The 16,169-nt window shown below is 41.7% G+C and overlaps 1 protein-coding gene across 1 annotated transcript in view; it reads right to left on the bottom strand.

Moving 5' to 3' along the window:
* The window catches only part of PRKCG (protein kinase C gamma), a 270,969-nt gene extending 262,202 nt beyond the window's left edge, over positions 1-8,767 (bottom strand). Inside the window, exon 1 of the mRNA XM_075190817.1 lies at positions 8,316-8,767. Within this exon, the coding sequence (XP_075046918.1) occupies positions 8,316-8,485 (170 nt within the window). The 5' untranslated portion in view covers positions 8,486-8,767. The remainder of the gene's footprint in view (positions 1-8,315) is intronic.
* Between the last annotated feature and the right edge of the window lie 7,402 nt (positions 8,768-16,169).

Below are 16,169 nucleotides of genomic sequence, written 5' to 3'. Positions count from 1 at the left end.
TCACAGATTGACAGGAGTACAGTATTGTTCCCCTTTTCAGATTCTAAAATAGGGAACAGTATCCCCTACCTCAAATCAACCATCTTTGACTGCCAATTCACAGGAAAATGTAGGAGTGCTGGGAGTCATTGAGGGCTACCATAGATTGATTGTTATGACTGCCTATATTTTGTATGTGGCAGTAGTACCTCAAATCCACCAGAGGTGCTGCTGTTCTGCCCCTGAACTTTACACCATACCTGTAGGAGTTAATCTCCTTACCTGAGTAGAACTGCACCTGTCTCACAGCTTCTAATACCAGCCTCAATCTGTGCTCTGAACAGTTCATCATTTATACCTGGCTGCTGCTTGTCTCTTGTTTATCCCTGTTCCAGTTTTACTTTGCTGCTGTCAGATCTCCTGTTGTGGCCCTCTGCCTAATTACTAGACCCTGCTTGTTTGCCTGTTGCCCTGACCTCTGCCTGGTCACTGGACTCAGATAGTCTGTCTGCTTCCCTGGACTGCCTCATTCCTCTGGCAATCTGGAATCCTGACCCCTGACTTCTTAGTCTGGAGCCTCGTGCCTCCTGGCAATTGGGTAACTCATTAAACTTGTTCCTGCATTTAAACTGTATATGTCATTGCTTGGAACCTGTTGCTTCTGTGGACTATTCCTGCCATTCATCACACCTGTTCATAATTGTGTTTTGGAGTATACCTGTTTATTTTGCTACCTGAAATCTGCATATTCTACACAATCAATCCTTCTTCACATATTTTGCCTAAATAAAGACACTTGGTTTCTATACTTCAGTTGTCGCTTCCTGAATTCGCTAGGAATCATAGCCCTCAGCCTCTGTTGCGCCCCTGCCCCAACTAGGCAGGATGAAAAAAAACTTGTACTGGGAGCCATTTCTCCAAGCTTGGGTTCCTACAGCAAAGCTGCTTGAAATTCCCATTACAGGGTTGTAAGCTGGCCAGGCAGGGTCCTGACACATTTCATTCTTTCTCTGTGGATATTCTAGATATTGATAGCTCACATGGATGCCCGGATAACTTCAGCAGACAGTCCCTGTTGATTTCCTGGTCCTCAATATGTAGCCTGAAAATACTTTCATATCTTGCTATAATCTTCCTGGAACACCTTAAAAGATTCTTCTTGGCAATGCATTAGCTCCAAGATGCTACTGTCACGGGCACTAGGAGTTTCTACCCAGGATTCACCAGGTGTGATTATGCTTACCAGAGGGGCGAAGTTTATCACAGCGATTCTCTGGGCAGTATGGTGAATGGTTGGAACAGTACAACAACTTAGGATAAGGAATGTCAATGGAGAGTCAGCGACTTGCAGCTATGCAGCAGGAGAGTCTGCGACTTGCAGCTATGCAGCAGGAGAGTCAGCGACTTGCAGCTATGCAGCAGGAGAGTCAGCGACTTGCAGCTATAATGCGGAGGTAGGTATAACAACTGATGTGCAGTGAAGACTTGTGCCAGTGCAGGTGGGTAGCGGGGAGAGTCAGTGGTCTGCGGATAGCAAGTTGTACCACTGCTGTGATGGGAAGAGTTGTCCAGGTGCAGGTGAAACGGGAGCGTCAGTGGTCTGCGGATAGCAAGTTGTACCACTGCGGTGATGGGAATACTTGTCCAGGTGCAGGTAGGAGCGGGAGCGTCAGTGGTCTACGGATAGCAAGTTGTACCACTGCTGTGATGGGAAGAGTTGTCCAGGTGCAGGTGAAACGGGAGCGTCAGTGGTCTGCGGATAGCAAGTTGTACCACTGCGGTGATGGGAATACTTGTCCAGGTGCAGGTAGGTAGCGGGAGCGTCAGTGGTCTGCGGATAGCAAGTTGTACCACTGCGGTGATGGGAAGACTTGTTCAGGTGCAGGTAGGTGGCGGAATAGCGGGTAGTCTGTAGCGGCAAGTATACCACTGATGAACAAGGGAGACTTGTCCAAATGCAGGCAAGCAGCTGAATAGCAAATAGTCTGTGGAGGGTACGTTACCACTGATGAGCAGAGCAGGCTTGTCCAGGTGCAGGTATGCAGCGGAATGGCAAGCAGTCTATAGCGGGTACGTTTACCACAGAAGAGCAGATAAGGCTTGTCCATGTGTAGGCATGCAGCGGAGTAGAGGTAGTCTGTAGCGGGCAAGTTTACCACGGATGAGCAGAGAGGACTTGTCCACAGCAAACCGATCACACGAGCAGAACATAGGAAACACCTAGGAGTCTCAAGGGAATGAGAACCAAGAACAGGCAACGATACTAAGGACACAGGTGCCTTAAATAGTGAGTGGTGATTGATTCACCAATAGGATTAAAAGCAAGGTTATAAGTTCAAGAGTCCTGCACATGCGCAATCCAGTCAAGATGGCGGACGGCCGCGGCTTAGGACAGGCGCCGGCAGGAAATGAGAGAGAGCCACGTACCAGACCAGAGGCACTAACCGTCCGGTGAGTGACAGCTACACTTGGATATAGGGAGAAATATACACATCCTATAGTTACCAAATGGCCAAGGATGAGACATTGTAAAAGTTACTAATGTGGAAAATTTTGCTAAGGAATGCTGCACAGATAGTACTCAGCTACCAGCTCTTTTCCATGCCTTTATATGGCTCTTCTGGCTAGCTTGGGACTAGTGAGACACTGGCTCCATCCTCAGGATCTGTCAACCACTCCATATAAATCATCTTCCAAGACTTGGGGTGTACATAGCTTCTCCTCTAAAAAAAGTATCCCTCTAGCTGGGACTACTGAAACACTGGATCTCTGATCAGGATCTCGTAACCACTCCAACCAGAACTTGGATGGTAAACGGCTCTCTCAACAAGACTGCACTGCGTTATAACCCATACTTCTGCAGGGCTATGACTCACTAATCTCAGCAGGATCACAACTCACTACTCTTGGTGGGGCTAAAACTTGTTTCTCTCATGTGTCTGACATGTATATTGGAACGGCTCTAGAGCCCTGAGTAATATTGATGGTAGTTTCTACCTACTCCAAGAACTGGGGATACCTCACTGTGGTTCCTCCTTGGGGCACAACCCAATATTTAATACTTTTTGTAGAGAGTATGATCAATCATCAAGCCAATAGCTAGGCAGCCTCAAACCTAGCCTATTGCCAGGGTCGCTCCATCTTTTTCCTGGTCATTAGTTATGATTCTCCCATGCCACTCATACACACCGAAAGAAAGGGGAACAAGTAACGCTATTCAGAATATTATAGGTATTTTCTTGGCTATCTGCAGGGCAATAGAGCATAACTCTTGTGTGCTTCCCAGTGTTCCTCCCAATAATTCCTGCTTTGGGGTCTTTGGGAGGGATGATGGTTGCCACCAAATGTCTCAATACTCAAGGGATAGGATTGTCCCTAGGCCCAATTTTAGCTGGCAGACCCTCAGGTGAGTCTGGTGGCTACCAGGTTTAATTAGACCCCTATTTACAACTAGGGAAGAAGGAAAGTGGGGCTTCTGCTGGTAGGAATGACAGTCCAACACAGGGTTATGCTGACTATACAGCATAACTGGTACAATACACAAACATAGGGAAAATATACATCCCAAATATGGATTATCAGCTTGTGAGATAAAGGCACTTTTCATCAGCCTGGACTTATATATGAATAGTTCTCCCACCACCACTGTATTTTTTATGGAGAAGGATACTATAGCTTTCTTTGTGTATCACACTTAGGGGAACTGTGTGGTATGCAATAATTGGGGCACAGGGTCCAGCAAAAACCAATTGGGGCATCAAAGGAGTTTTTTAGCTCCTTTGATGCCCCAATTGGTTTTTGCTGGACCCTGTGCCCCACTTATTGTAAGAGAATTTAATATGTTAGTGGGAAATGGGTTCTGTGAGGGCTTGAACTGTTATAGATGGGTCCTGGAAACCTCTTTTGCCAATTACATAGGTTAGAATACATTTGGATTAGGATGATAGTGTAAACCCTAAAGGTGCGACTATTTATATACTTGTTATTATGTGACTGTTGTCAGACTTAATCTAGATGTACCTTTTTGTGCTTTTGTGCTTTTGTGCTTAAGCCTTTCTCATAGCTGTTAGCCTTGAAATTGTACATGCCTTGTGAAAATCTTTGCTATTTCAATTATATTTAGACTTACCATGTCAAATTAGTCACTCTTATTTTTTAACCTTTGAGGGGTTTAAGCCCATTGTGTAAACTCTCCGGCAGAGATCTTAAACTATGAAAAGCAGAAACGGTCTTTGACACACTGCATTCTGTAAATAGAATATGGGCACTCAAACTGTAATTTCCATGGGAGAAGCATAGAATATCAGCAGATTGGAAATACAGAACAACTGTCATGGTTTATCTTCTGCTACTCTGCTCTGCTGTCAAGCCTCCCTCTTGAGAGATCCTGCCACAACTTCTATACATGCTGTCAGGAATTTTGTAAATACACATTATTAACTAGTTTATACCCTTGTTATATATTTTGTCTTCTTTATCATAGATGGGCCAGAAACACCATAATGTTGTGTCCTGCACTTTTGGTGCCAGACTATTCTTTAATAAACTGAGTGGAAGAAATGTCAGAGTGTTCTGAGGAGAAGGCTTTCTGTGCACGGCAGCAGTGAGCTCTGTAATGAGCTCTCTGCGCTGACCAAATTGATGCCCCACAATGCAGTGTGCGGCATTCTAGAGCCTTGGAAGTTACGGATGGACAGGACAGTGTCTGCAGTGCTATCTGCTTGTGCCAGACGTAGCAAAGTTACCCTAGGTAAGATGCAGCACGGTGGCTTAGTGGTTAGCACTTCTGCCACACAGCAAATGATTGAAGGTAAATGATTGTATGAAAATATTATGATCAGGAGAGTGATAATGAAGTAAAAATGTGAGAGGGCGATGGAGTAATAGTATTTTGATGGGGCAGTCATACACTTGGGGGAGTTCCATTGCTCAGACTCTAACTCCTGCGTTTAAATCATGTGAGCTCTCAGTGCTAATTTTTAAACTGACTGTTCAAGTAGTGGGGAGCTAGCTTGGGCTTTCTGTAACTGCTCTGACATTTTCAGGGAAGAGGAATATCGGCATACACAGAATAGGCCCCTGCTCTGCTCTTCTGAGTGTGTGTGGTAAAGCCCTCTACTGAGAGTAGAGCTGGAACCTTGGGAGGGAAACCCTACATTTCTCCAAGTCTCCAGGAGGTTGCTCAATAACAGTCACCCCTTGGCTATGTTTGGATGCAAAATGTTGTAGATTCATTATAGGATAGAAAAACATTACACGTCTAAAGCCATAACTGTCTCTGTGCAGGACTGCATACTATGTTTAAACTTCCTGGTGAAAACCTGGGACATGTAGACTAAAAACACTACCTAAAACTAAAAATGTACTTCAGTGTAGAGTAACAAAAAAACATCCAGGGTCCCAGATGGACTTATCTATACTACACTGCACATCACATTCTCTTCCTCATCAACCTGCATGCACTAAGCCAAGGAGTTGCCAAGGTCACTCCCTTGTGAACATTTCCTGAATGCGAAGTTCACAGGGGACACGGCATTGACACCCACTTGGCTTGTTTCCAGCAGGCTGAGCAGGAACTTAATATAGTTCAGCATAGTACCCATGGAGACCCTTGACAGATCACACAAATGGAATTGAGAAGGGAGAAAAGCACTTTTTAATTTTTTTTTTTAACTCTTTCTGCTCCACAAAAAATTTATTTTTTAATATTGGGTATTATTGAGTTATCTTTTAATGGTGCTTTAAAAAAAATAGTTAAACATATAAACATCACAAGTCCTACTTGGTGCCATGTTTGCAGTGGACTTGTCGGATCTGCTAGCTCAGGTAGTAGAACGGGAGGTGCAATTAGGCAACAGCTGGAGGGACACCTCTTGGCGCCCCGTATTTTTAAGTCATTATGTAACAGAAAACCCCTAACTGGAGCCACATGTGAAGAGATTATAGATGATATTATAATCGTTGCAACCTGGGATTAGTCTCAGTACATTACAGAATCCTTGAACATCAACGTGGGAATAGAAAAAGGCTTTCCAGTAATTGTAATCTCTGATAAACTGCATTCCTGAGCTTCATTAAATTTAGTAACAGAAGGCAAGAGATGATATAAAACTCCCAATATATCACCAAGTGCAGTAAGGTTTGCACTGATATATAACAGCAAATTAAATATGGCTATTATTATCAAGCTATTAGACACATAGACAGACAATGATGGGTTGATAGACAGACACAATATGAGGATTTGCTACTAAAACACCAACAAAAAAACCCTATATAAAATAAACACACAAACAACAACAATGACTTTTAGGAACCAACACATATTAAATACCCTTTGTGTTTTTTAACAAATGAGGACTGCGTGAATAACTACATTTCTAAAAAGTGAGTGTATGTTGTATGTACCCTGTGTGTATATTGTTAGCTAAAACTGGTCCTAAGCTTGCCTAATGTAGTTTGATAGGTTTAAAAATAAGATATAGTTTGTGCTATTATATATTGTTATAATATTTTCTATGTATTGCCCATTTAAAAAAAAATAAAAAAATGTTTTTTCTCCATCCGCTGCCAGGGTTTTCCCAAGGTAATGTGCTACATCTGCAGCCTAACAATACTGTCTGGTCAGTGAGTGGACAACCTACAGTGCGCATTCACATTTCACTTTGATGGGTTGCCATACCAATGCATATCCATGAGCCCAGAATCTCTGGAGAGAGGATAGATATATCTGCATGCAACAATTAAAGCAGATTTTAGCATGCCATCGCTGCTCTAGTTATACCAAATAACCTCTGCCAAATGGACCTGGCAGCGTTATTTACTTCAGGCGTCTTAAATATTTTTAGATACACAATGTATCGAAGAAATCTTCACCAGCATAAACATTACTAACTTTGTTGCATGACCACAAATATCTATTTTAAGGTGTAAAACCCTCTTGTAGGTGAATGTTATGGGGGGGGGGGGGGGGGGGGGGGGGATTTTATGTGGTTAGATAGAAATAATCATGAATACATACAGTGTGTTCCTCTTTCTAATACACATCAGGAAAATTCAAAAAGCCAATAAGAATAGTTATATTATTTGCAACAGAGATAGCTGTTAACATCATAACGTGGCATATATACATAACAATTTTTTTCTTATTATAATATTTTCATTATAGCCTAAATGTCATCTTCCATCAGCCAGTCTTACAACTAAATACATATACTTTATTGTTTGTTTACAATAGAACACAGCTTAGCAATATGTCGGAGCATCCACGAATCTGGTGCTTCAAAGGGGAGTTCCAGCCTTGGAAAACCGATCATGGAAAATGGTTAGGTTTATAAGCCTGCCTGCTTATGGTGAGCAGATGTTTCATGGGCAGCAAGCCTCATTGGATTTATTATGGATTAAACGTAGAAATTTTACAGTCAATCTAAGATCCAATAGCCACAACCAATGATAGCTGTTTATTGTATATTGATATATTTTTTGCCACTGTTCCTACTTATTAGCTCTGCATGTGCTATTTGGAGCACTAATTGCATAGCTTAGATTTAGAATATACAAAATAATATCTCTGTATGATTCTCTGTTGCTAAAGAGATTTCAGTAACTAGATCTGATTTATATATAGGTCCTGCTGTTCTGATGGGATTTCATAAGGATTAACTGGTCAACAGCAATAATAAGACAATTGACACCTAGTAAAACATAGAGCTCAATAAAAATGGACTAACTAGGGTAAAATACACAGTAACACAAAAACACAACTGAGTATTTATCAGCAAATAGTTGTCTACCACAAAAGCGTTTGCTTTGTTGTTACTATCCTAATGTGATGGTTATAATACAAAGGCAATTAAAACGAGCAGTGGAATTCCTATACACTTTTATCATTATCACAGCCTGTATCTCAAATGCGATTTCTCCATTAACACGGTGGTGAGGTTTTCTATTTCTGTATAAGTGATGCGTCTACATTATCCAAGCAAGCAGTGCAGATGATACATTGATACAGAGCAGGTATAAGGTCACTTGCTCACTATCAAGACGAATACAGGGCTTACAGGGGATGCCGTATATTTCAACAAGTATCCTGCTACTTTAAACCACATTTTGTGATGATAGGTGACTTTAAGAAGTATAGTAATGATTGACAGCTTCCTCATCACAGAGGTTCTGCACCTGTGTGGCCAATTAGTCTTCTGCCTAAATTCCACTGGTCACCTTAAACCCAAAACACTGCAAATAAACTGGCACTCAATAAATCATCATTCACTTATGTTGTTGAGCTAGATGACTTTGCGATGCATTAGGCTAAAAGTTAGATATAGGAAACTTACCAAATGAAATCAGTGCAGTGGCTGCAGAACGTTGGTTGCTTGAAGAATCTGGCAGTGAACTTGTGACTCTTAACCTCATGCACTAGTTTTTGCCTGAGAGCTCCTTTCCGACAAAACAGAGGCTTCACAAAAGGCTGTTCCACATCGGTGCCAGTGCACACCTGAGCCATCTTGTCCAGGTCTTCAGTGCAGCTATAGCTGTGAGATTTCCAGATTCAACCAAAAAGCCGGAGGAGACTGTGAGAAGATAAAACCTGTACACCTGGCAGAGATAAAACCAGAAGCAGCTCTATAGGTGCCTGGGGGAAATGAGGGATGACAGATGAGAGCCTCTCGCTGATGGTACTTGCAGTAACTGTAGGCAGCCGTGTCCACACGCACTGGAATTATGTGTGTGTGTGTGGAGAGACACTATGCTGCTACCTTAGGAGCGTGAGAGATAGAGAGGGCAGCTCTTCAACATAGCCTTCAAAAGGAGGGACTTTTCTCTCTATAATAAAGCAAAACAGGAGGAGTTTTCCTTAAAGGCAAAGATTTATAGCGTTGGTTGTTTATGTAATAGTTAAATGCAACTAGCCACATAATACTGTGCAGGTACAGTGAGCACACAGCATGGCTCTTTCACTAGTACATGAATGATGCCTCAGAAATACAAAGCTACATAGCAGTTTTTAAGAAAAAAAAATACATTTTAAAAACATTAGAAAGTACACAACTTGTTATTTATCACCTCTTACTATTATAATGGACTGGATTTGGCATTGAATAACACATTATTTGAAAGAATGAATGGGCATGTGATATATAATGTACAAGAATACAAAGCATTTTGACACCAGTTACTTTGCTGTAATGTGTGTGATTCACAGGGGAGGGCTGGTGACTCTTAGCCCTGGGGAAGGGGGGGGGGGGGGGGCAAGACTCCACTCAGCAGCCTATTTTAAAGGAAAAAAAGTGCCAGCATGCACTTGAGCTCATGTGCATGTTGGCATTTGTAGTGCAGCAAGTGTGCAGTATAAACTGCCACAGGAAAACCTTAGTACAGTGGATCCCAAACTTTCTCAGTCTGAGTCACCCTACGGGTCTCCATATTTTTTTCAAGGCAAAATACTTACCAAGAAGTCTTCTGCCTTGCTTAAAAACCCTGTGAGATCGACGCGCCACCCCAGGGAGCCACAGCACACAGTTTGGGAACCACTGCCCCCTGATATAGTCCCAAAGAGTGTTAGCACCCGGGGAGAGAGTTCATGGTCAGACTGAGTTGTGTGTTCCTAAGCAGGAGGGAGAGTGCCATGTGTAGCAGTATGGTTGGACCCGTCATTCAGGGGAGTACTGTGATTCTGTGTGTGACTACAAGTATGTGATGGAGGTGTCTCTGATGATTGGGATGTGTAACATCTGTAAAATATTCTGAAAGTGTTCTTTAAAATAGTTAAACGCAGCTTCAGCAGAGGGATGAAGGGAGGTCCCTGGATAGTGGGAATTACTCCATACAGTAGCAGTAGGAGGAACCATAGAATGTACTCCCATACCTTGAGGGGGGATTGCTGTGTGGTGGCAGGTTAAAAATTTGCAAAGAGGGTCACTGATGGAGGGTATGGTGTGCACAAGCGCAGTGCAAGAATTTCTGTGCCATGCCTATTGTCTGCCTGCGAAAATGATTGACTCTACTGATGTTGTGTAATGACTGTCCCTACAACATCAGCTGCGTGAACTGTCAGAAATATTTAATTGCTGTCAAATGTGTGCTGGAGGAGTTGAATTGGTCATATAACCTTTACCTGCAGCTGTTATGTTCTTTAGTGCTGGAGGAGAAGAAGAGTTCAATAAAGTTTGCTTCTGTTTGAACTGAGCCTGGCGCACAATATTTAGTTTACACTGCACCACACCACTGCACTAGAGTCTGCCCACATGTGACTGTGTTAAACACCCGTGTATTCGGGAGGGTAGTATTGGTTGCCCGCTCCCACAAACTAGCCGGGGCAGAAAACACTGACTGTAATTGCAACATGGCCTACAGAGTGACCCTTCACAGTGTGTATTGTAACACAGTGTTATATATAGGGACATAAAATGTGCTTGCAAAGAGATGCTTATAAATATATGTATTTTGCAAGTGCTAAAAAGCATATGACCATTATTCACACAGTGCAGGCAGCCATTTTGTCTACTTTATGATCATTGGAAACTAGATGCCTCATTAATGTTTCCAGTTCCTAGATAATTCACAGGTTGCATTCTCATGACTATTGATTCATCCTACAAATGGCTGCCTCCACTGTGTATTGACAATTGGTACACTTCATTTGCTATTGGATTCTCTGTAAGTTAGGTCAGTTCTAACAAGTAATAAATCAGTACATTGAAGTTCAGTAGGTGAAGCATCCAAAAGAAATATAAATTGTAATATATAATGATTCAGTAGTCGAAGCGGAAATTTAGTGGCAGTATAGAAATTTAGAAGTTGTGGTATGAAAAATGTAATTTGATCGTTTTGTGATGAAGGCGGGTGGGAGAAGTAGTGGTATGACATAGCACTGTATACCAGTCCACTTTAACCACTGATAATAATAAAAAAGTAATAAAACACTAAGATTACTGATTAAACATCTAAATAAAGTGGTGCTTTGGCTTATCGCAAGATAAAACCTTATCCTTGTCCTTATTTGTATTTTTTGAGTGTTATGTATCATATACTTTTATCTTTATATCTATAAGTTGACCACAGACTTTATAATCGGATTAATCGATCGCTCGTATTTTATCAAGTAGTTAAAAAATGGTCTTTTCATTTCATTAAATGCAATAAAATTGTAGACTGACAAATCGATCAATATTGCGATTGTCTTCAGTGGTTATTTGTCATCAGAAGGTGATTGGATAGAAGCTGATTAAAGTGTGTGTATTTGTGTGATTAAAGTCTTACAATCATACAACTGTCCTACAGTGCGCAGGCACTACAAATATCTTTCCATTGTAAATTGTAATGTGTGCGAAGGAAGGCGGCCACACATGTTCCGTGAAGCCTAAACCTGATGATCCTATAATTTGTGATATCACAGCACATAATGGCCAGCATTCTTTCTTGCTAAAAATGTAATCGCAACATGTGTGCCTGAGTTACATTATGTGCAATGATTTGTTCAGATACGAAGGGACACTCATTGTGTATGGCTAGCTTTAGACACACTGTCAGGTTTCTTTATATCTCTAGCTTTTAGCTTTCCAATAAAGAAGTTATACATTTCATGAGTCTGTGCAGACAGTGGATGGATTATATTGGGAGGATACTTTGATCCAGTTGCTTTTGCCTGAATTATTTCAATCTAAAGGAATGAAAAAGAATCTGCAGGCAGCCAATGCGATTAACCCACTACTGGGATGGCATCTAACAGGTGTGTGTTTATATCTATGTTAAAGGTTAGAACAGACCCATCTAAATTTTCACATCCCTTGAGCCCGTTAATCTAACGCTGATAAATAGATGGTGATAAGGTGGTCAAAATACCAACAGAGGCAGACATTCTAAATGTATCAGTCTCCATAGTGACCAGGGGCTGCATACAGATAGACTGTTCTGTCTCTGTCATTGAATTAGCCTTGCTGATTAGTTGTCAGGAATATCTGCTAGATTTTTAGTTTAGTGGGTTCTCATGAACAACAATCTGTTAGTAAAAGATCAGGATGTTAATGTGAATGGACTGACATCCATTTTACTATTCCATGTATACATGATAGAATAACTACTTCATCTTTCTCCAAAGCCTTGTATTGCTTGTAGCCAGTAATCACACTGCTGCACTCTGTGGGCTACAATTCCTAATGAGCTAGGAGCAACACTACATGATTAATATGTGTTCCCCATTTAGTACAGACTGTCAACGGGTAAGAAAAAGCACATAATATGACCTGACCTTTTTACTGGACTATTATGTCTTTATCGATCAAGACAGAACTGACATAAAGCGTTGGCTCCAGGTCTAACCTGTCTGTCTCTGCCACAGATTTAACCTCTTCAGATGTCACAGACCTTACAATATTGACCTACAGCAGAGTATCTGAAATACAAATGTACAAACTAAAAGTTATCTCATTTTTTTTTTATGATTAAGAGTAGTTAAAATGTAGACGTCATCTATACACAGAGCATGCAGCAATTTAATGGGTTGAATCAATATTTATGAGAATGTAGCCAGGCCCCACGAGAGGGGGGGAGATGGCTGGGTTCAAGCCCCTGGTCAAGGGCCTTTGGGGGGCTCAGCGGGTCCAAGTTAGCTAGAAAGATTTTCTCATTTACTATTTTTCTTTAGAATTTTTTTTTGATGGGGAATATTAAATCACAGAGTTGTTTTTTTTAAGTTGGGTATGCAATACGCACTGGTAGTTTAATTGGCTGCTGACAAAATTGGACTCTAGTGTGTTTATAATATAGTAGTAGGGAGTTCAGACATAAAGCTCAAATGGAGCAGGAACTGATACGAATGATTTGATATTCTCTGTATAGCACTGTGTAATATGGTGGCACTATACTCTATAAATAAATAAACAATAATGGTAATTAATAGCAGAGAAACTCCATTGTGGCGGTGATTGCTGTTAACACATTCTAAGGGGCATATTCAATTCTGATCCGATCCGCGGTAACGCGCGTTACCGCGGAAAATGCGCAGTACTGCCGGTAATATGGTACCGCAATAACGCGGATTTTCGTACGCAGCCCTATGGGCTGTGAACGAAAATCCACGTTATTGCGGTACCGCGGATTAGGTTCGCGGCCGTTCCGGCGCGATCCCGCGGATCGGGATCGGAATTGAATATGCCCCTAATAGTTTAACGTAGCTGGAAAACAAACATGGGCCCTGCCATCATGTTTTTGAAGAGTAGAATAAATAACATTAATTTACAATTAAAAGTAAGCTAGCAATCATCATCACCATTAATTTATATAGCGCCACTAATTCTGCGGCGCTGTACAGAGTACTCACTCTCACCATGCCCCATTGGGGCTTACAGTCTAAATTCCCTAACACACAGACACACACAGACTAGGGTCAATTTGTTAACAGCCAATTAACCTACCAGTATGTTTTTGGAGTGTGGGAGGAAACCCACGCAATCACGGGGAGAACATACAATCTCCTAACAGATAAGGCCATGGTCGGGAACTCATGACCCCAGTGCTGTGAGGCAGAAGTGCTAATCACTTAGCCACCATGCTGCAATGTGGTTTCGTGAGGGGATTGTAGGTTCTATCATTATTTAGTTATATAGTAATTATTAACATCTGCTTTGCCCATCAAATACTGGGTATGTAGCTAGCTATATAGAAACTGTTCAATGCAAACTAAAAGGACTAAACACATGCTATAATAGCCATCTTATCAGATCCATTCAATTATCAGCCAATATACACAGTAATTCCCAACTATGGGGCCCATGGTATATTCATAAATGTTATTGCTGCTGCATATTAACAGTAAATATGATAATTATTATGACTATTAAATCATAAAAGTTCTGATATATCTCAAGTTTATTTTTCATATGATACTTAATTCACATGTATATTAACCCCAGATTCTTATGATGTAATGCCTCTTATTGCTGACTTTAAAGTTCCACTTCCACATATAGTTATGCATGCTGTCAATTAAAACACAATTTACAAAGCAGGTCATAAGAAGGATGGCTACTGTAAACATGCAGCCAAAGAAGTGTCCCATACAATGCTGCACTATACAATAATCAGGCCTACTTCTGTCTGCAGTGCCCCAGAGATAGACAGAGCTCTAGCTCCTGGCTGCATTAGAGTCTCAAATAAGTCTGATAATGCGTAAAAGTGTATACAATAGGTATAATAGTGCCAAGGAAGAAGTCTTAGAGGGCGGACTAAGATGTGGCTAACAGTGCAGTGGAGAACTGAGGCTCCATATTAGTGACAGTATGGAGGGATTTGGAGCAGTGTCGAGCGAGATGGGTTCAGAGATGTAGTGGGAAGGGGTGTTAATGGCTAAGGGCATTGTAGGTGAGGTTGAAGAGTTTAAATTGGATTCTACAGGAAATGGGGAGTAGCATTGCGGAAGGGTTAAAGTAGGGTGAGGAGTAGTTTGAGAAGTCGAGACCGGAAATAATGAGCGAGTGGTAGTATCAAGGGTGAGAAAGGGACCTATACTGGTGATGTTTCGAAGATGAACGTGACAGGCTTGGGGGACAGACAGGATGTGAGAAGTGAAGTAGAAGGTGTAGTCATGGATGACACCCAGACTACCGACATAAGGAACAAAAGAGAGTGTATTGTCCATGGTGAGAGATATATGGAGGGTGGGTATGGTAACTATAGAAAGAGGGAAGATTATTACCTAATTTTAAGACATGTTGAGCTTTAGGTAGCATTTGAACAACCATGAGCAGATAGCAGGGAAGAAGCTGTACATACAATAAAGGAGAGAAGGGGAGAGGCCATAGGAAGAGAGGTAGATTTGGGTGTCAACAATGTAGAAGGGTCACTAGAGCCAGAAAGAGTTGATTAGATAAGTAAGAGAGGAAGTGCATAACAAGAAAAGCTGAGGGCGGAAGATGGAGCCTTATGGGACCCCAACAGGTATAGGGAGAGGAGAGGAGTTATAGAGAAGGGCTATAGATGCATGAAGTGAACCAGTACACAACAGTGCCAAGAAGGTCAAGTGAAAGGTGTGCGGGAGGAGGTGGTCAACTACATGAAAAGCAGGAGAGAGGTTCAAGAGGATTAACATGTAGAAGCGACCCTTTGAATTATCAGAAGATCACTGTTGACTTTAGTTAGGATAATCTCAGTGGAGTGAAGAGGTTGGAAACCCACTTAGAGAGGGTCAATAAAGGAATGAGTAAAGAAAAATCTTGTGAAGTAGTTATAGTGAAGCTGCTCAGATAGTTTAGATTTCAATGGGAGGAAAGAAATTGGGCGGTAGTTAGAGAGATAAGCAAGATCAAGAGAAAGGTTTTTTAGGATAACTGAGATGAGTGCATGAAGGATGTAGGGAAGAAGCAGAAGGACAAATAGAATAGTGGGCTAAGTACAGACAGGCATTATGAGAGAGGGAGCAGAGAAGATGAGAAGTGATTGATTAAAGGGGGTAGGTAGAGGGGAGAGAAGATTATAGAAGAGTGTGGGTCTCCTCTCCAGAGACGGGGGAAAGAACAGATGGTAGGTTGAGTGGGGAAGGCATGAGTAATGCAAGTAGGGCATGTGAGGATATTTCTTGATGGATGTGTTAATTTTGCTGGTGGAGTAGGGGGCTAAGTCAAGGACTGTAAGGGAGGAGGGGAAAGGAGAAGGGGTGGTCAGAGGAGGGAGTTGATTGTAACAAAGAGGAGAAAGTTAATTGTCGCAAAGAGATAATGAGGGTTGGATGTTTGGGTGGAAATAAAACTAGGTTTACTTAGCTAGAGTTTGGGTAGATCTGTCAAAAGAATACATTTAAAGTGAAGCCAACATTAGAGTGAGATTTCCTTCAGCAGCACTCAGTGGTACAGGAGCACTTTTGCAAAAAGGCGGTCTTTTTGGAGTGCTACATGTGTGGTATAGGGCATCGGAGGCTGAGAGTGATGGCAGGGACAGCCATGTCTAGCTCAAGGTGATAATGCCCTTATAGAGGGAGATGACAGAATGACGATAAAAGAGAGAAGTAGTTTAAGTGTGAAAGAAAAGAGAGCAAGGTCAAGACCATCAAGGTGATGAGGGAGGAAATGTCAGAGGATATACAGTGAGGGAGCCGGACAGTATAAGTTATCTAGGAATTGGGAGACAGTACCAGGAATATAGTGGATAGAGGATAATTATGATACATAAAGTCGTGATGCAGGAAGGTAAAATGT

Source organism: Mixophyes fleayi, chromosome 11 (assembly GCF_038048845.1).
Source record: "Mixophyes fleayi isolate aMixFle1 chromosome 11, aMixFle1.hap1, whole genome shotgun sequence".
Classification (NCBI taxonomy): Eukaryota; Metazoa; Chordata; class Amphibia; order Anura; family Limnodynastidae; genus Mixophyes; species Mixophyes fleayi.
This window is presented reverse-complemented; position numbering and strand designations above follow the sequence as displayed.